Here is a 21,049-nt window from a genome sequence, read left to right as displayed (position 1 = left end):
GCTCTCTTCACCCTACATGGCTGACTTCTATTGCAGCTCTGTTTCCTTTAGGATATGACCTGTCATTAACACTCCGAGGCCTTACCTGAGGAGTGCCAACATTACAGACAACAGATTCACATACAACCCTAAGTAAAATCATATCTATGCTTGAGATTGAGGACAGTGCCCTGTGACTAATTATCATTGAAATTAATCAAAATTGGTACACCAACAAAATGTCCTCAAGGCCCAGAGCCAAAGCAGAGCATAAAACCAGCAATTACTCAGTTCCATAATCATTCTAATAAAATTACTCACAGTCTATTTTATGTGAACAAGAATATTTTATGGTTAAATTATTGCTATGCCATTACTAATATAAATATTTGTTACCAGATATGTTATAAAACCATCATATAATACATAAGTATTGTATACATTCTTAGAAAGTGCTGGCTTCCTTAATTAGAAGTTTGAATATTTTGGTTTTTTTTCCAAATGGATTCCACTCAGTTGAGTTAAATGTAAAATTTATAGACACATTGAAAACTCCATTTAAAAATTTCAGCAGGGCCCTAAATCACCAGGTCCCAGATCACCATATTATAACCAAAGATCAAAGCTTATGTTACCATAAAAAGAAAATAAATGCTAAATAGAAAAGGAATACTAAACAAAAATACTAATTACTAAATACTGATAAGAAGATGAAAATGATATACATTGTCTCACCATTTATACAGAGTTTACAATTTGAGATGTCTTTATTTATAATTAACATGTTTTTTAAATGCTTGGAGAAAATTAAGAAATATATTTTACACAGAAAGTGTGTACTATTGGATTAATGAAACAAAAATCACAAAAAAAAATGTGCACTGGGGACTTCATTCCATACATGTGTATACTGTCTTTTTCTAAGGCTAATTAAATTAAATATATTAATTAAATTAATTAAATAAAATGTATTTGGGGATTCAATAATCTATTCAAAACTTGAGAATACATTTAAAAAGTTAAAATTTTTGGAGTTTCGAAATTCCTCTTTAACAAGCAATCGAAATAGGAAATAATAACAATAGCAATTACAATGTTTACAAAGGGTTTTAAATTTCAATATTCCTATGACTCTGCTTGAAGCTCATAAAATTAAAATGATATAGTCACAATTTGTTTCTTGACTATTTTATATGCAGTAATTTTTAATGAAGCAACTAAATTAGGCATAACTTACTGCAGCTTTAATGTAGTTATGATGAATATATTTTACTTGATTAAAAATGATAAAAACCAGGGAGCCTTAAATATTATCTTAAAAGATTAACTACTGTGTCAATTAAAAATCTAGGAGAAAGGTATTTATGAGGAATAGCTTTCCTGAATAGTAACTTCCTTTGTTCATTTCATTTAATTAATGACTCAATCAACTTTTACTCTTTCCTCAAAATGTTCCTAAATTACACAATGGTTTGCAAATGGAACGGCCCACAGCAGAACTGTTTTTAGTTAAACACTGACAGAAGATTCAGGAAGTAATACATTTCTTATTGGAGAGGTAACTAGTTGACTGTGTTCAATGTACAGAGGACTGAGGGACCCCAAATTCTACAACATATTATGTTACCCAAAGCAACGTGAATAAATACTGGCCAAAAATAATCAAGTTATTTGGATCTGGAGAATGTTGAGGAGATCCATTTCTCCAACGGCTGCAACATTGAGTCCTGTCTCTGTGCTTTCAAAATTATCAAGCAAAGTTTTGCAATTCTTGTCTTATGATGATCAATTAACCAAAATTTTCAAGCAGTCCCTAACTACACGGAAGGAAATCGATGTCGTGCATCTATATTATGTGTTTGTTCATCTACAAAGAATGAAACTGTGCCAAAAACAAACAAAAAAAACAAAACAAAACAGTTTTGATCCTTGTGTTTCATTTTGTTTTGTTTTGTTTTTCAGAACACAAGTAAATTGTCACAGGTGACAAATTTTGTATAAAGAATGCAGTAACATGACTGTTGTTTTAATACCAAGCTCTCCTACATAGGTATCTCTAGGGAGCTACTAGCCAAGCGCCTTGCTCTTTAAACCTTCACCAACCAAACAGAACCACAGTCTTGCCTTCTACTCTAGGCTCTTTGCCAAGTATCCTGTCACTAAGGTGACCAAAAAAAGTCAAATGAGCCTGTCTTTAAGTCCTGCAACCAGGGTCAGAGGGTTTCCAACAGCTAAAGAAACCCATGACCTTGACAAAGGAACCTGGGACTACTGAGAAAGGAAGGAGAACGAAGTAGGAGAAGAGGCAGAGAGAGGAAGAGAGGATCTCAGGCTCAGCATTAGTTATTAAAGTTAGAGTGAGGAGTGGGGAACATTTGAACAGTCTTTAAAAGAAGCTGCCAGAGCTCCCAGGGGCTAGACCACCAACCAAAGAGCACACATGGAGCGACATATGGCTCCAGCTGCATAAGTAGCAAAGGATGGCCTTGTCAGGCATCAATAGGAGGAGAGGTCCTCAGTCCTGTGAAGGCTAGATATATCAGAGTAGGGGAATGCCAGGGTAGGCAGACAGGAGTAAGTGGGTGGGTAGGAGAGTACCCTCACAGAAGCAGGAGGATAGGGGGAAACGGAGAGGAAACCAGGAAGGGGGTGACATTTGAAATGTAAATAAGTAAAATACCCAATGAAAATATGTAAACTATTAAAAGAAGAGTCTGCGCGGAGCTAGAGGAGTGTGGTTTTGTAGTTTACCTCTAAGGCAGAAGCGTCCCGACAAGCTAAACACCCTGCCAGAGGAGCGGACTTAATGGAAAAGGAACTCTTCAAAACGCTGCTGTAAATACAAAACTCTTTCAGGACTCTTGAAGTGAGAGAGGGAAGGACGGTGCAGCCCAGCAGTTCCCCTAGACACTTTTCTCCAAAGAACTGACTGGCCAATGTCCCTTTCTAACTGCTAGAGTCAGAAGTGAACGTCACTCTCAGATCTGCCTCACTCTCCCGGGCGCTCTAGGCTTGGCCCAGATCGGACCTCAGATAGGACCTTCTCTAATTCCCAGTCTGGGTCCGCACATCCTGGGACACCCGAGTCCCTAGCCCCGCCCCCTGTCCCCAAGAGCGTCCCCTCCCCCGCCTTCCCAGCCTCTCCACGCACTGCGGGAAGCTGATTGGCCGTGGTGCTGACAGGAGGCGGGGCCAGGAAGTCCGGCCAAACCCGCCCTCACGTATAAGCCTCTTCTGCGCTCGCTCTCTCCACCTCTCTCCTCTTTTCTCTCTTGCTCCCTTCCTCTCTGCAACTGAACAGTGAAATTTCACATTGTGGATCCGCTAACAGGCACAGATGTCATGTGAAAGCGCACATGCTCTGCCATCCATGCCGCCTTTCTTTCTTTCCTGTTTCCTTTTTTTCACCCCTTGATAATTCTCCCTCTTCTTTGTAACTAACAAAACCACCACCAACTCCTCCTCCTGCCGCTGCCCTTCTCCTCCTCCTCAGTCTAAGTGATCACAAAAGAAATCTCCGAGCCCGAGGCGGTGGCATTTTTTTTTTTTTAAAGCAAGCACATTGGAGAGAAAGAAAAAAGAAACAAACAAACAAACAAAAGCAAAACAAAACCCAGGCACCAGCCAGCTAGGACATTTTTTTTTCCACACTGCCTGAAAACAAACAAACAGCCATCAGAAACAGTCATCAGCAACAGCATCAAAACTGTTAGCTTAGCGGCGGCGGCCACCGTCACCCTGTGGCCACGACATCTGCCTAAAGGGATGCTTCTCTCAGCGGAGCAGTTCTACGCCGACCGCCTTCTTCCCTCGTGCTGAGCGGGATTTTTGGGTTCTCTGGGGTTCGGGCTGGGAGCTTCATGACTACACGGAGCAGGACAGCGGCCACATCATGCGAGGTAAGCAAGCACGCGGGCGCCCAGAGCAGGACAACTCTAGCTAGACCCGGAGCTTTGGGGGAGGGGAGAGCTCTCGGCCCAAGGGAAGAGAGCTTGGCTACGCGCAGCTCCCCGAGTTCGGTTCGCAGGTGGGACTGCAAATGGAATGGGCTTGGAAAGTTGTGGGAAGGTGTGGAAGGCTCGGGGATTTCGGCAGGACGCGGGAGGGCGCTTTTTGGAGATGGGGACAGTGCTAATCGCGTCTCCCAGTTCTGGATTTGCTCTGAATCTTTCCTGCGCGTCGCTCTCCGGTGCGCCACAGGACAACACCGGAGAGAGAGCTGGAAGCGGGGTGACTTTGGGTAGAGGCAACTGAAAGCTCGTGCCCCGCCGCGGTCGCTAGCTAGAGGTGAACTCCCTGGCGTATGTGGAGATCACAGTGGGCCAAGCTGCCAGATGCAGGAGCATCCCAGTCTATAGGCGCGTCCTTTTCCAGAAATAGTAAACATCGTATACTCCCGCGCGCTGGAAGCAGATGCTTATCCTGGACCTTCCTTAGGTCCCTTGCTCTCTGTTCCGCTTCACTCTGGCTGGGCCAACCCCACCCACCCACACCCCCAATAAAAAGTTGGTAGGAGAAAGTTCTGGAGAGTGAAGGCCTTACTACTCACATGGGAGAAACCAGGGGCTCAAGCTCTTCTGTGAGATAAAGGACCGAAATGGGAGCTAATGCTAAGTGAACCTTCTGGACAGGACCACTATCGGCAGTGTCCGGTGCGACCTCAGCGTCAAGTGGCCCTCGGAGAAGGCAGAGCTGAGTACCCTGCTCTTACTCCAAGACTGGGAGCTACCCGAGCAGCTGGCCAGAGGGCTTACGGAGTCAATTTGTAGATCTCTGTGATACAAGTTTCTTGCTCTGTGCTGCAGACCTTTCCCACTTCACAGTAGGACACAATTTCCCTCTTTTCTTAAAGAGGCCACCGGGTGCCCTCCTGACTTGGACATCTGCATAGGTCTGGACACCCAGCGCCTATATCCAAGCTTCTCTTCTTTGATGTATGGTGTTCCTATGGTGGCTTTTCTCTCTGATTCACAAGTCCCTCCAGAACAAAAATAGGCGACAGTCAACTCTGGACCTTCTTGCATCTTGGACGGAAGTGCTTTTGAGCAGGACACGTTTAGAATAGAGCCCCAAAATACCAATCTCCATCCATCCGGCTGCCTGCTCTGGTGCACTATCCTTTCTCCTTTTAGGGAGGATTGGGCATGACGCTCACCCTGGCCATTCTCGAGGAGCCCTAGTCCTGTCTTGACCTTAAAGACATACAGATACTTGGGCCATCAGCTTGAGCCCTGGTCTGTGTAAGACAAAGCAGGACAAAAAGGGATGGAGAGAAGTTCATTACCCGTGGGGACAGGGGAATAGGAGTAAAGGACAAAGGTGTCTTGGTGAGTGTCTTGACTGACCCGTGCACTGGAAGTTAGGATCTTTGTGTGCTTGTGCACAGTGACAACAGCTGATTGTCCCAGTCATGGGAGAGTCACATGCTCCGCTATCCAGATTCTTTCCAGAAACTGTAGTGCAGAAACTAGTGGGCAGAACGCCTTTACTTCCTGAGAAGTTGGATTTTTGTTTCTCTCTTTCCTGACTCACAGCAGGATCTCACACACCCTCCTTTCGGTTTCCTTCACTCCCATCTGAAGCTCCCAGTTAGCAGTTTGACTTTTGCTTCTCCCCCAACCCCAGCAAGACCCCTCCCATGAACCAGGTTCAAGCCGTCTGAGGGTCAGAAGCCACGTGCCACAGCAGTTGGCCGCCTGCACTAAATGCTGGAGCAGAACTGCATCTGCTGTCAAGCTCCAGAGTGTCAAGCAGGGCGCAGCTTCCCTGTGCTTCACCTTGCTCGCGCTGCTCTTGTGGCTGCACTGCCAGGCTCCCTTCTGAGGCACCTGGCTGCTGCCAGTTGGAAGGATTTAACACAAGGGCTAATACCCTATTTAGAAGTTAGATACTCAGTGTGAACTCACACCTTTGTCTCACCAGACTGCCCAGGACAGGTCACCAGCTCTAACCCAAGATGACTGTCCTGAGGCAGTCTGGAGGGAACTATTTACTGGTAGAGAAAAAGTCATTAGTCTCTAGCCATTTGCCTCTCTCTTCTCCTGACCTCTTACCATCCCATTCGCATTCTCTACAATCAAAGAATTGTCCCATCCCAACCTCAGAGGCTGTTCTTTAAGGATGAAATAAGTCCTTTCGAGATCAGTGGCCAGGATTCCCACTGGGAAGGAGTATAGAGTGGGAGAAGATTCGGGCTATCCACAAGTCTAATAGTTGAACTTGAACTTCAGTTAAGAGGTGGGGGGAGGGAGCATCAAATCATCTTTCCCTTTGTGCAGCGGGGCTGCTAAGCTGAGCATATTGGAGCAGACTCTGCCGGGGGAGGAACCGCCATCAAACTTGGCTTTGCCCTTTGCCTGTAAACATGTTATCTACTCCATGTACCGTACCCTGCCCTGCCATGCACGGTCTCCATTTCCAAGTGGTCCTGTCAAAACTTTGGCTCCAAGGTTTGCTTCTGGCAATGGCAACTGTCCTGAGTCAGGTCAATTTGCCAGACACAAACTGTGTCTAGAACTGAGCAGTCTCCCTGTGGGCCAATTCAACAACCCACCCCCAGGTCAGACTATGCCTTTGCTGAGGGTATTTAAGAGGCTACTTGTGGGGAAGCTCTAGGGGAACAGGGGTGTTAAGAGGCTCTGATACTTCAGTTCATTGCTCTTTCCTGAAGAGGACCCAAGTTTCAGCCACAGACCCCTCTCCCATAAAGTGGAGGAGACTGCAGCTTGGTGGTCCACAAAACTTTGCTTCCTTTGTCTGGTATTCGAGTGTGTGTGTCTTACAGAGGGGGGAAGGAGTTCCTATGAGTTTTAAGGATGCTTCTCCTCTTACTTCCTAAAAGGAAACTGCTAGAAAGGGAAGAGGTAGGTAGGAAAAGAGTGAGGCAGCATGGTCTGGTTTCTCAAGGCTCCCTGTTGAGTGGTCTGTCTTGTTTATCACAAAGGAAACGTAAATGGTGGCTTTTCTCCCTGGTGTCTGCATAAAATCCCACTTTCCCAAACAGGAGCCCCATTGCCTTTGTAGTCAATAGGTGACAGCCGCTTGGGAGGATTTAACTCTGGTTAATTCTTGCTGTAAACAAGGAGGAATCTTGACTTTTTAAAAACTGTGGCTTCTATCTTTTACAAGTAGTAAATTTCTATTGCCTACTAAATTAAAAAAAAAATCAGCTTGCTAAGATGTAGCCACCCTTAGCTGTAGTAAAGAGATCTGAATATCCTTGCATTTGTTTTCGTAAATAAAGTTGTTGCTCTAAATTTTCTCTGCAAGTTCCAATTAAATTACTTACGTCAAATATTTCTAACCAATAGTCCACCTAACACACACACACACACACACACACACACACACACACATACAAAATGAAAGGTTGCTGAAAGGACTTCTCTGCCAGCATTCCGTTAATTTCTGCCCACTCAGAAATCACGAGTGAACTGTCTTTCTAACAAGAAAATTCATTCAACAGCTTAAAGAAAATTCTTAAAGCTGTGTCTCAAGTACTGTGGAAAAATATATAGCCAAAGAAACCCAAAGTATTACCCTAAATGTCTTAGTACCTCCACCCACCTTGCTCCTCCCTCAACAGCCGTCGTGAACTGTTAACTATTAGGAAACAGAAGGGTTCGACATCTTGGAGCTGGAGGTTAGGCATGGTCCACTGTAGCTTGTATATTTAAAAAAAAATCAGTAAATGTAATGATGGGAATTTGAATATCAAGCTTCATAAACAAGAGTCAAAAAATTATAACTCCTTTGTGTGTGTTCACCTAAACTTATAAATCCTTAAATTTTCCACCAATGACAATAACTTCTGATCCTTAGAGAATCTTTTAAGGTGGTCTATTCTGTTGCTGTCAGAGTGGTTTATGTTATTGTATAATATAAATAATTCATCATGTTATATTCTTAACCAAATATAAATATTAATGCTAATAATATTTGGTATTGTGTCAAAGACCAAATTAAAAGCCTCAAAAGCTATCCATAACTGTATTTACACAGATTTACTTTAAATATGTGTTTCCAACTGACACAACATAATTTTAGAGTAAAAGGGTATCAAAGCACAAAGAAATTATAGGAAAATAGAATTGATCTTCGGTGTATCAAAAGCTTGTAAAAAAAAAAAAACCACTTGTTTCTCTAAAAGTACCAGGACACTATTTAATACAGGTAATTGTTCAACATAAAATGACAAGTAAGTGTTTTAAGACTTGACTTCTCATTTGATAAGCCTGTGTTCACCATTTAGGATGAGAAGACAGACTATAGAGCTTTTGTGCATCTTACTACAGTAGTTCTAAGAAATGCAAGTGTGACTCACAGCACACTAATTAATTTACTTACACTAATAAAGTAGCTCTAATTTAAGGCGAGCATTGCAGCTTTTGATAGATAAATAGTTTTAAATTACTCTAGTAAGCAATCCAGTTTCGAAACTGCACATGAAGCTGCTGGGATTCTGAAATTTTATAAAGTATAAGTTTAAATTATGGGTGGTGGCATCAGTGTCACTGTGCATTGGCAACAGTCTGTGACTTACAGTTGAGTGTATCAAAAAATAAAATAATATCATCCAATTGAAGACAGATTAATGGTGCATGTGTATGAACACTGAGTAGAAAAGTAACTGAAATTGAATGAAATAATATTTCATTCCAGGAATATAAAGGTAGATCCTTAATGTTGCCCCACCTCTGCTTAGTCTACAAATACAAAAGTAATTGTTTTTAATTATATTGGCGTTAAGTTGGTTGATGTTAATGAAACACTATCCTGTGATAAAATTTATAGAAAAGTAGATACTAGAGAAGAAATTGTGCTTAAAATTAAATATGTCTTTTTTTTTCCTGAATATAGTTCTACTCTCCACCCATTCTTGTCTAATGAGTAAAAATTAGGCCGACTAATGAAATAAGTCGTTAATGATGTAATGAATTATGGCCTTTGATAAAATGAGCACTCTACATAAAATGTATTATTCCTGTAATTTTGCAATCATCTTCCAATTACAGCTTCTTGCAAATATTTAATCTGACTTTGAATAGAATCTCTGACTCAACAGAATCCCTAGCAGATAATAGCAGTCTTCGGAGACGTCTGCTGATGCACACTGATACGCAATATGTATATGCATGTGCCTATAACCACCCACTCAGACAAAAAGAAGGAATATTTGAGAGCGAAATCATTTTTATCTCTGCTGTCACAATCTAGGCTTCAAACTCAAACATATTGACAGAAACAGAACAACTTCCCAAGGCATTCGGAAAGGAGATGTGAATGTATGCAGCATCTGAGTCGCATAAAAAGGAACGGCTGCTAATAATAATAATAATATTAATCTATTTACAAATAATCTCACGAAACTCCATTATGCTACCTAATGGTAATTAGAGGGAAAGGGGATCAAAGAACTGAGGATTGCCAAATAAATAAAATATTCCCTCCCAAATTAAGCAACAAACTCATAGATAACAAGGCTTCTGCCATGCATTTGAAGGATGTCTCCTTTGTAGCATAAGACAAAGGGAGCACAGAGGAATAAATATTGATTGAACTAATCATCTGATGAATAGAAATGAGATTTACCAGTGCACCAATATAATAGACTATGTTAACTAGTTCTTTCATGGCACATATGCTGCCCTTTCAACCCCTGACCTCTTCCATTCAGTTCTTAATGAGGGAAACCACAGGTGTTATAACGGTATTTATCGTGAATCTAGCTAAATATAACGACATGTGGTTAAGAAATGGCATGATGTGTGCATTCCTATAAAAGGAAATACTGTGTTCATAGCATCACAAAAATTATAGTGTACTGCAAACTACATAGAATTTCTGCTTGCTTGGGTAACCTTTAAGATATAGTTACTACATGATCATCAATATTTCAAGTGGCGCTATGATCCTTGCAATTTTATTAATGCTTATCTGAGGAGGTAAAACTATTATTCGATCTGTATTTACCCATGTGCTGTATACTATGCAGAGTAAACCTTTGAAAATGACTCTTGGAAAGTGTAGTATTTTATAAACATGGCATACTTTCTTCTTGGTTAGTGGCTGTTTCAGAAATATTGAAAGTGAAAAATCATTCCGTAATAATAATTGCATAATAGATTTTATTTAAAACTAAATTATGATATTTTGGTATAGGCACGTTCTTTCAAAAGCCAAAATGAAGACACCAACTTCTGCCAAAATTAGGCTAAAAACTTATTCAGAACTGTGCTCTGAACTAAGGAGTAAATCATTTTGCTTTGACTTAGACACGTGTGTCTTTGCATCGTGACTATGACACCAGTCAGTTAAGCATGCTGACTGTGTCAGTTACTTTATTAAAATGGGTATTGGCAAATGTCATTTTTGCGTGGTTGCTTGTCATATTATGTGGTCTTGGGTTGTGCTTCTGTAATTTAGAGAAACTATTGACTTTACAAAGAACGAGCAGTTTAGCCTGGTTGTTTATTAAATGATGTTTTCGGTAATGAGCCTGCTTATTGTCGAACATTCATGTAAGCAAGCCAACTATCCTGTTACACAGAGCATGCAGATGATCTGGGATGCCTCCAGAAAACAGTTATACAGACTTTACCTAATGTCAAAGCCTTTTGCACTACACATTTCAAAAAAGGAAAAATTTCAATTATATTAAATTCAATTATTTTAAATTCTGTAAAGTGTATAATCAATCGTCTTTCTTTCGAATGCTGTTACCCCATTACCTGCGACCATGTTGTTACTATGCTGTGAGCATATCATAACTGTACAGACACAGTGATTTAGTACTGAGAAAAGTATAATAAACAGTGACCCCAGAATTAGGGGCAAAATAGACTCATTGTTTTCCAAACCGAATTTTTAAATACATTTTCAAATGGAAATTTACCCTTCTGCTTCATACCTCATAAACCTGATTCTCTCCTGTTCTGAAAACTGTCAAAATGCTGATTATCCTACTTCTAGAAACTCAAGATAAACTTCTCATCTATGAGAAGGAGATTGCTTTCTCAAGGTCATGTCACTGCAACTTTAATTTTAAGGGGAAAAGTTCAAACCCGTCATCTTACATATCCATGTCCATACCAATAGAAATGAGTACGCTTTCCACACACATGATTTATGTATTGATCATCTACTCAAGTGAAACTACAGGGCTGGATCCTGAGAATGCTCGTGTCGATACAGTGGGCTGTTTGCATGGCCCAGGCCTTGCTCTAGGGAGAACAGAGACAAAATTAGAAAGAGTGAGGAGTCTGCCTGGTGCTCAGGTCTCGCAGGTGAAGTGATTGGTCCTTGCCATGGGTTGGAAAAATGAGACCAAGTCCTGCCTGGGATTGATCTGCTGATCTGAATGAGGCCTATAAAAATGCCGTGTGGCATATTCCCCAGTTGCCATTAGGAAAGAACTATTGAGAAAATAACACAATCTCCTGTAGAACAAGCATCAGCATTGTCTTGACTACCTCAAGCAATGAGTAAAAACAGAAACCCTGGAGTATTTCTTAGTAATAAAAAAAAATACTGCAGAAGTTTTTCAGTATGGACAAGATTATAATATTTTTGCTGTTGTTCTTTGTTTTAAATTTTATATATTTCAATTAAATAGAATCACAACTCTCCCATCCCTCCCATTCCTCTTTCTAGCCCCACCCATCTCCCCACCACTCACTCCCCGCCCCCTCTCAAACTGAAGCTCTTTTCCTCTTATTATTATTGTTACACACATATGTGCGTAATGTGATACTTGTTTTTTAAAAGTACCACAGAGAAAGAAGAAAAGTGAAAATACTGTAATACAGTGCACATACACTTGTTTTTATAAATGAAATTCTTTTTTCCAAATAAGGAAATAGCTGAATATATTGAATTTCATTTTCTTTAATGTTTAAGCTATTATGTGAAAGTAGTGATACCACTCTAGGGAGTGTCTTAGATTACCAGATACCAAGACAAAATCCACCTCCCTAAGAGAGTTTTGTAGGCAGTGACTGAACCCCCCCCCCAGGTAGTCTTCACAGTCAGGGCTCCTCATTTTGAAATGACAGTTTGCTAGTTCTTATCTTACACATTAGCTCTGCGAGCTTTAGTTAAGTAATTGTGAGTCCTCATCCCAATGTTTAGTCCACTCTGAAACACTGGTCAGATCGAGTTTCTGCATGAAGCTGAAAAGCAGGTCGGTCAGGCTGGGGAGAATTTGCCACAGTAAATGTCACCATTTCAAAGCTGCCAAGCAGCCAAATTGTCCCCACTGTTGGCCAGAACCCCCTGAATTACCAAAAGTGTTGTTTCCAAATTTCTGCCTAGAATTTTGGAATTCTCTGCAGTCCTGAGAAACAGTATGTAGTTTGATACCGTTCGCTAGCTAGAATTTATTAGACTAAGTAAATGTCTTCTGTTTTAACACCATCCAGTGGCATGGTGACTATGGTTGGCCCTTGGTCTGATTATTTCTTGATACTAGAAGAATTCAAAAACTAGTTTAACAACCGGACTGCTTTCTTGGGGCTTCTCTAAAAGGTAGAAAATTAGAAAGCCACTCTATTTTGTAATATATTTGAACAGTCATTTCAGAAGACAACTGATTTTCTGGATATTTCGTGCAATTGCTCTCCAGTCCACTAATGTCTAGTGACAGTGGACATGTGCTCTCTTCTGGGTCATAAATGCAAAGTGAGTCCCCAGAAAACAATGCAATTGCTTGTAACAGAAATGTCTTTTGTTCGTTTGTGTATTTAACTTGTAAGAAAATATGCCTAGTACTTTGAAATAATTAATAGGACCAAACTAATATTCTGATCTGTTCATTAAAAAGACTGCTTAAAAGGCAACCTTATTAACTAGGATCAGAGTGTGTCGTTCTTTGTAATCAATGCTCATAACATCGGGTCGCTGTGTTATTTTTATTTGCCTAAATGGTGTAGTGAAACTGGTTACTTGAAAAGCTCCGTTTAGAATGTTAAAAGGAACATGTCTAAGGAATGAACTTACAGAGTACAGTTTAATAGTACTTCATTAGCATGGAATTCAGTATTGGAAAATTTCCATTTTTTACTCTATAGTTTATGACAAAACAAACACCCGGATCATATTTTTTCACCCAGCAGCTGTTGGTTTCTAGATTTCAGAACCAAACAATAACACAAGTTGAAAACACTTAGACATGTTGACTTCCTAATGAATTACTTGCTATTATTATCGTTGTTGAATAAAATAACAAAATTATTACACAGAACGTTTTCTGTTAACTTGTACATACGTTGTGCCTGGCACGTGCAGAGGAATTAAACACTTTTAAAGAAGAGAAGAAGCCTCCGTCCAAATTCCCACAGTCGTTAAATATGAGCAAATGCCGCACAGTCTGGTAGCACAGAGGAACATTTGCTGGAAAAACATGTCATATCTTTAAGGTATGGAAATAATTTTAATTCCTGGACATAATTTTCTTTCTACAAAACAAAGCATTTTAGATATATTACCTGGAGGATTTAGGGCCTCAATATGTTAATTTATTAGTTTACTCGAAAATTAAATTGAAACCAAACAGTATAATATATTGGAATCCCTTCCTTTCAAAACTGACTATATTTTAAAATGAGATTAATTCTTACCACATTAGTCCTTGCATATATATTTTCACTATTAAAAAAGTGTTAGAGACCAAAGAAATGGGACTTTTGGAATTAACCACGCCAGGGACAATTCAAAATGCAAATGTTAAAAATACGAATGAGTTTGTGTGAATCTCCTTCTCCATTGTGGTTTTGTTTCAATTTGTTTACTAATGTTACTGAAGATGAATTCTGGCTGATGCTCAAATCAGAATAAATGAGCATTTATGTTGTTATTTTACAACATGTTGTTTCATAAATAAATTTATCCTGAGTTATTTCTGCCAAAATGATGTTGTATCCACTTTCTCTTCAGTGATTTTTGCAGTTGTCTAGCACAGTTCACTTGAGTGTTGGTTTAAAGTCAGAGACAAACCTTTTTCTCATGACACAATAGCTAAAAAACAAAGTTGTGCACACTTTCACATTATAAATCAGATTACAGAGCACTTAATATGCATAAGCCTCTCAGCAGCCTCCAGGTAACTCCCTCAAGCCAAAGGAAGGAGAGAAAGAAAAAGGCAGAAAAGGAAGAAGAAAGAAAGATTCTCTAAGAATCATCAGATAATATTCACAAGAATGTTTTAAAAGTTACTTAAAATTTCCTTGAAATGAAGGTCTCTTTTTCAAAAAATAGTTCTGTTTTTAATAATCTTCACTCTGATCTTATAGGCCATTCTGTTTTTGCCACCTCTACATGTTTAGTACATTTTACTAATAAATTACACATGATAATTAATCACTTGCTAGATATGAATATAAACTTTGCTGCCATTCGATTACTATATCCATTAAGATGTTTTCATTAAAACCCTGGCCAATGTGAGTATCACATGATGAAGAATCACATAATGAAACTATTCGTTCAATTACAGTGTACCCTTGGGAAAACATAGTTCTCACAGTTTTTACTCCCTGAATAATCATGATGTTATTTACCAATATGAGGAAGGATTAAACTAAGTATTAAAAAAAAATACCACTTCAAGTTCTGACTGGACACTGAATAGCCAAGATAATAATGAATCCAAAGTGACAACAGTATTTTCTTTCCATAATTATTCCATTGGAGTTTTCAAATATATATAATTTCATAAACTCAAAATATGAATTAAAAATATATGACTTTAGTATATTGTATATTTTGTTTTCCCATTGAGAATCTATAATGACTCTAAAGAGACAAACTTGTGGAAAATATCTCTGAAGCTTTTGGTGACTGGTTATATCATTCTCCTCTGCTCAGTTTCCAATGTCTCTTTCAGTCTGAGATAAATGTGTCTATTCGTTCCCAAACTCATCAATTATCCATCTTTAATGCCTGTAAGCAAGAGGGAAGTTTCTCCTTAGGCAGAAATATTTCAAACAAAGCGATGGGCTGAAAAGCCTGGTGTACCTCCACTTAACCCTCCTGACCTGCATTCACCTTGTCTGCTCACTAATATTGGCACCAGTGTCCCCTTCCTGTTCTTCTCTGTGCCATTACTAAGGTGCCATATCTAATCGTTCCCACCAATATAAAAGGGAAAGCCAATTACATTCGATATTAATTCTACAGAAATGCAAAACTCCACCCCTTCCTAACAACATTGCAATTTAATTTGTTTTGCATTTTGGCTGAGACAGAATGCATCTCACGTGAAGCTATCATTTATGTGATTAATTTTTACGCTTTCAAATTAAGTCCATTTCCGTTCCTTTAAAGGCATGATTGTGAGCCCCGCTGTTATTGATTTTTTTTCAGGCTTCCTCGGTGTAAACTGTACTGTACAAAGGGTGGTGTGAAATGTTAGCACTGCCCTGTTATTTATTCTTCGGGACAGTAATTGATCACATTATATAATGATGCTGACTCCTCTAGTCATCCTAATTTGCCCGGAGATACTATTCAAAGGAAACCTGCACACGCTGGGTCATTCTCATCTCCTGTTTGCTTTCTACTTTGTTTAATAGTAACAGGTTAGAAGAGACTGTACCCTCGTCTCAGGGGACCCTCTTTGTTTTGCTTTATGTAAAATACCTTCTGAAATAGCACTCTTTCAAAGACAATGGCGCTCTTCCTCCAAATCATTAATTCTGTCACCAGACTGGGGCTGCTATTAAGGAAAATTCTGGAAACGTTTTTAAAAAGAACTAACTATGTAAAGCTGAGAGAAGCTGACAGATGCAGTCTCATCCCCGTATAGATGTAACAGCAGGAAAAAAAATAGTATAATAATATCTTGCTTGTTTCTTGCTCTGTAGCTCCCAACCAGCTTATGTAGATGCTATCTTGACAGCCCACTCAGCAATATTGTGAGATGTGTAAGACAGGTAAGCAGAATAATAGGTGTTGGGGAGGGGAGCCTAGGCAAACTCTCCAAAGTAAATAGAATGCTCTACAAAACAACTTAAGTCGCCAACTACTACATCTCAAACCAGCCCTAAATTTAAAACAGTAAGCATCTGGTTCTTTAAAGAAAAAAAAATGGCTAATGAACACTTGGGAGAGACACGCAGATTCAAGTATTAGAGAGGTTAAGCAGTAGAAGCTTCCTTTCTGCCTGTCATGTGACAGCAGTGATGGGTTGAGAATCGGTGTCCATGTGTGCCATGGCGGTGGTTTAATTACATTAGCACGACCTAGGACACCCACGCTCCTGATAGTCTAGTCCTTTTCCTTCGTTTTGTTCCACTGTGTCCCTTCCCCGTGCTTTCTGCCCGTGATTTTCATCCACTGTTCCACTGGCTCGGTGACTTCTCCTGGGTTCCTCTTACAAAGTGACAAACTGGAGAGCTGGGCATTCACAGACACTGCTCTGAAGCATCCTGATAACTGAGCAGAGCTGGACTTTCTTTTCAAAGCCCGGAAGTGTGAATTTCGATAATTCACCTATGGATGTGGAAATGTGGAACATTTATACCTATCTGGGTATTTGTGTGTAACGAACACTCACATGTATAAAAGTTATTAATATTTTAAAAAGCATCGTCTTTGTTCCAGCAACTCACCTTTTTGGAATCTTCCCAAGGGAAAACAAACTAAAGGGCAAGTTGCTTCACTAATGATGGTCACAGCCTTCTCGTGGGCCTTGCGGTGATTTGGGGAAGACTTTTCTGCACTCCCGTTAGGACAAAGCCTTCATTTCTGTACATTTGCTCTGCATGTGTTCGCGTTTGTCAAACATTCCACGTACCTCACTAGCATTAACTGTGTGTGTGTAACTAGTAACATGCTTTAGAACTTGGGTTAAAATGAAAAGAAAAAATCTCTTTGACCAGACTAAACCTGAACACCAGTAAGAAAAGTTGTAATGCAACCATTTGAGATATAGTATCCCGCTTGCATAAAATGCCTAAAACCAAAATAGAAAAACTCATCTGGATACTAAGATTTTATTTATTTATTTTTGTTTTCTTCTTTCTGTTCTTTTCTATACCTTCACATTTTTAGACACATAGTCAATGTGGATCGTTTTAAAGTAAGAACGTAAGCACTCTCTGATAGTAGTAAATAGTATTCTTTCAGGGTCACTGTGTTTTAGCTTAACTGTTAGCCTGCAGTACCTAGCAAGTTGGTTAAAAATGAAATCCTAATGGGTCCTTCAGGAAATTAACTCTGTCATTCTTTTTCTAACATTTATCAAATAACCATAGCTTAGTGGAATATTACACGCTAGGCACTATACTAAATGCTGATGTATACGCAGAACAGAATCATCCCATGCTCTAAGACATTTATTCTTGTCTTCTTGAAACACATATGCTACAATGAAGAAATAAGCGCTGGAAATAAAGAAACTAGGAGGATAGGGAGGGGAGGGAGATGAAGAAGAGGAAGAGAAGAGGACATCCTAGAACTTTCTCAATCCATAAACAAAGCCCTATTAAGCTCTTGTTGGGTGAACTAACACTCATGCCTCTTTATACCTCTGAAGGTTTGTATTAATTGGAAAAACACATTACATCAAATGCAGGTGCAAAGACCAGGATCTTCATATATCAGCTTTCCTCCACTTCTGTCTGTTTGAACGTCCCATGATATCCCAACAACGTAGGTCAACTTTGCAATGCTAGGAATGTTAAAATACCAACCAACATTGATAGGCTTGGGTGTCATAGAATAAGAAGTGAGAAAAGTAAGTGATTCCTACACATAGCACTTGGAAAACACTTTAAATATTCATGTGCTCTGAGATGGTGAGGAATCCCAATTCACCCTTTAGATGGCTGGAAGCTCAGTGGTATTTAGTATTTAAGGCCAAACGCAATGATCTTTACCTCCAAGGTAGTCATCGTATATGAGTAATAACAGCTCTAGGACAGTGGTTTCAAGTAGGGAGCAGGGAAATTTGGGACCAGGGAAATATGTTGGAAGAAGGATGCAGACTTTGCCCCACTCCCAGGAAACAGGGGTAATGTCTAGATGAATTTGACTATGAGAGTTAAGGTGGAGTTCTGCACATCTTATAGGTAGAGGCCAAGAATAACAATGACTATCACAGCATACAGGAAAGCTCATAGAGTAAATGATTACCTTTCCATACAAATGACCAGTCGTATGAAGACAGCCAGCCGCAGAAGTATGGAAAAGGTCTTTGAACAGTGTATCTTCCCACACCGTATTTCTTGGAAAGGCTGCAACTTTTCCACCACCACCACCCCCCGTCCCTACATAATAACTCTATTGCCACCCCTAAGAAAAACTGAGCTTCGCTCATTCTAGGAATTTCAAAATGTGAAGCCTTCTACTGCATTAACAAGAAGGGTCATGCAAACATCGATTCTGGTGCTGAGATAATGAATGTTTTAACAAATGAACGAGATATTCTTTTGCAAGTCCGATGGCTTTTATTTCTTTGCTTCCCACAAAATTGAAAAGAAACTGTTAAGACTGTCACTCCGATCATTCAAAATAGCTTTTGGTGACAGAATACTATATTATAAGTTGAAACATCAACTTTAGAAGGGGCTTAAAGATACAAGTGTATGAGTTCAATTACTCTACTTTCTTCTCTATAGTTATATAAATTGGACTTTTAGTAGTGGGGATGATGATAAGCCCCACTATTATTTTGGTAGTAATAGTCAAATATAAGTACCAGAAATAAATAGATGGCAAAAGTCCTTTGCAACCTAAAAGACTGATTTTCTTTAAAATTATTTTTTTGTATTTAATAATGTAAAATTACATGCCCTGCCTTTTTATCAGTTGTATCTAATGCTAATGATAATTATGTTTTAATAAGAAGAAACTATATCCCAAAATCAGTATTCACAGTGAAAGTATGTTAAATTAATGCATGTTTTTATTATAATAAAGTTACAGCCTAGTGGTTAAATAAGAGGGCTGAACATGGAAGTTTTGACAAAACATATATGGTTTGAAAGTATGACTTCCAAGAGAAAAGTAGATATGTGTTTTATCCTCAAATCTATGATATGAATATCAAAATATTGTGAAACTCAATTTCACTGGCATATTTAAAGAATAATTCATCAATTTTACTTCAGAATATAAACCTAAAATTCCTCGGAAATTGCATTCTTTGAACTTGTATTATGAAGTCCATAAAGTTTGCTTCTATGGTCATACCATGGTGGAAGAGAATGCCCTGCCCTAAGGCCCAGAACATCTATCACAAAGTCACCTGCCATATTTTCCCTGGTTCGTATGAACCAAGCATCCTAACTGATCAGTGCAATACCTGGGCAACTATTTCACCCTCAGAATGATTGCCCATTTTTAAGGGGCTAGATTTTCTTAACCAGGCACAAACATATCAGTCTTTGGACGATAAGCAACTGCTTATTTTTACTCATGTATTTAAACCCTTATTATTATGAATAATCTCCAACCACAGAACAATCATCAATGATCAAGAAGAACCACTAGACTCAAAGAGTAGGAGCCAGTGTATTCTTCTAGACTATTCTGAATATCCTGTAAGTTCCATTAGTAAATGCTTTAGACTCAGGGATACATGCAGCCTCCGTGGCTCTCACCACAGCTTACAATGTTAGAACTTTGCAAAGTGGCCATAGACCAAGCTCAACATTTACTGTGGCTATGTCCCAGTAAAGTATTATTTGCAGAAATAAGGTGGGCTAGATTTAGGTGGACAATTATTTGCTTGCCCCAGCAATTAACTGTTAAAGCCCTAAAGATAGGATATATGTCTAAATTTGGTGTTCTTATCTCCTGAATCAATAAATAAAAGAGTCACAAACAATATAACTTAGACATTCAAAAGTGCTTCATTGGCCACTGACAGTGGGATAAGCTTGACGTGCATTACCTATGTGGTCCCTCCATAGGAAACACTCAATCATACCTCAAGAATAATGTTTCACTAATTTTCCTTGATTATATTTTGCATCATTTGGACCAGCACCAAGACTAAATCTGTACATATCTATCATAGTTAACCGAAGCATTAATTATGGTTGACAAAAGGTAAACAAAATATCGGGCAATTAACAAAACAAATACCAAATATTTGGCAGGTCTAGAGTACTTTAGATCATTGTAGGCGATCCACTGAAGGGCATTTGTTTGCAAGCAAATTCTATACAGCACTTCTTACCTTCAGGGTTCGGATGGAATTCCTGATGTAATTTTGATATAATTCCAGTAACAATTAGTTACTGGGTTAATCATTGTAGCAAGTGGATGATTTTTAAATAGGTATCTGTTCCTGGTCTATCTGACGGATGAAGAAGCTGAGATAAGGAAAAGTCAGGGTGCAAGTCACACACCAAGTAAGTGCAAGTCTCTCTCCTACATCTCATGCCTTTATTTTTACCCTTCACCAAATGCTTTTCTTGATAATAAATCCCCGAGCTTCTAAAATAAAAGGTCTGGATGGATAGCTCTCAGTAAAACACAAGATGGCACTGCAAATGATACATAAGAACTTTACCATCTAGAGGAGTATAGGAAGTAGGTAGAAACCCCTATAGTTAAGGAGGTCATCGGAAGCATATATATATAATTTATAGTGTGTGTGTGTATTCATTTTCAGTAAAATATCATATTGACCTCTCCTAGGGTACCAACAATAATCGCAAGCATTGAAGTGGGGTTCTAATCTTTCACTGGTGTATCAATTTTCTGACCTTCAAGGGTGTGTGTGTGTGTGTGTGTGTGTGTGTGTGTGTGTGTTTCAAGTATATATAAATAATAACTCGATTCTAGTGTCATTGTTAGGGCTAAATTAATTGCAAATAATTGTATATTATTCAATACAGAGGGAGGACAGAGACTTCGTACCTTATTAGAGTTTCTTGTTGCTTTTTTCAGTTAAACATGACATGTGAACTGCCGTAACCTCCAGGCACTTATGGGAAAACTCAAATCGCAAACTGATGTTTCCCAATTGGGGAGTGTTTTCAACTTGTAGGAGTTTTCCTAGGGCGGTCTCAGGAGGAAGTAGAGGGCTGCACAAAGAGTCTAGCTTAAAGGTACCAAAATG

At 39.2% G+C, this 21,049-nt stretch overlaps 1 protein-coding gene across 1 annotated transcript in view; it reads left to right on the top strand.

The window, feature by feature from the left end:
* Positions 1-3,246: 3,246 nt before the first annotated feature.
* Rorb (RAR-related orphan receptor B) overlaps positions 3,247-21,049 on the top strand; it is a 180,734-nt gene continuing 162,931 nt past the window's right edge. The window contains exon 1 of the mRNA NM_001270958.1: positions 3,247-3,878. Within this exon, the coding sequence (NP_001257887.1) occupies positions 3,872-3,878 (7 nt within the window). The 5' untranslated portion in view covers positions 3,247-3,871. The remainder of the gene's footprint in view (positions 3,879-21,049) is intronic.

The sequence above is a fragment of the Rattus norvegicus genome, chromosome 1, assembly GCF_021556685.1.
Source record: "Rattus norvegicus strain SHRSP/BbbUtx chromosome 1, alternate assembly SHRSP_T2T, whole genome shotgun sequence".
NCBI lineage: Eukaryota > Metazoa > Chordata > Mammalia > Rodentia > Muridae > Rattus > Rattus norvegicus.
The sequence above is the reverse complement of the archived record's forward strand: the minus strand, read 5'-3'. Positions and strand labels throughout refer to the sequence as shown.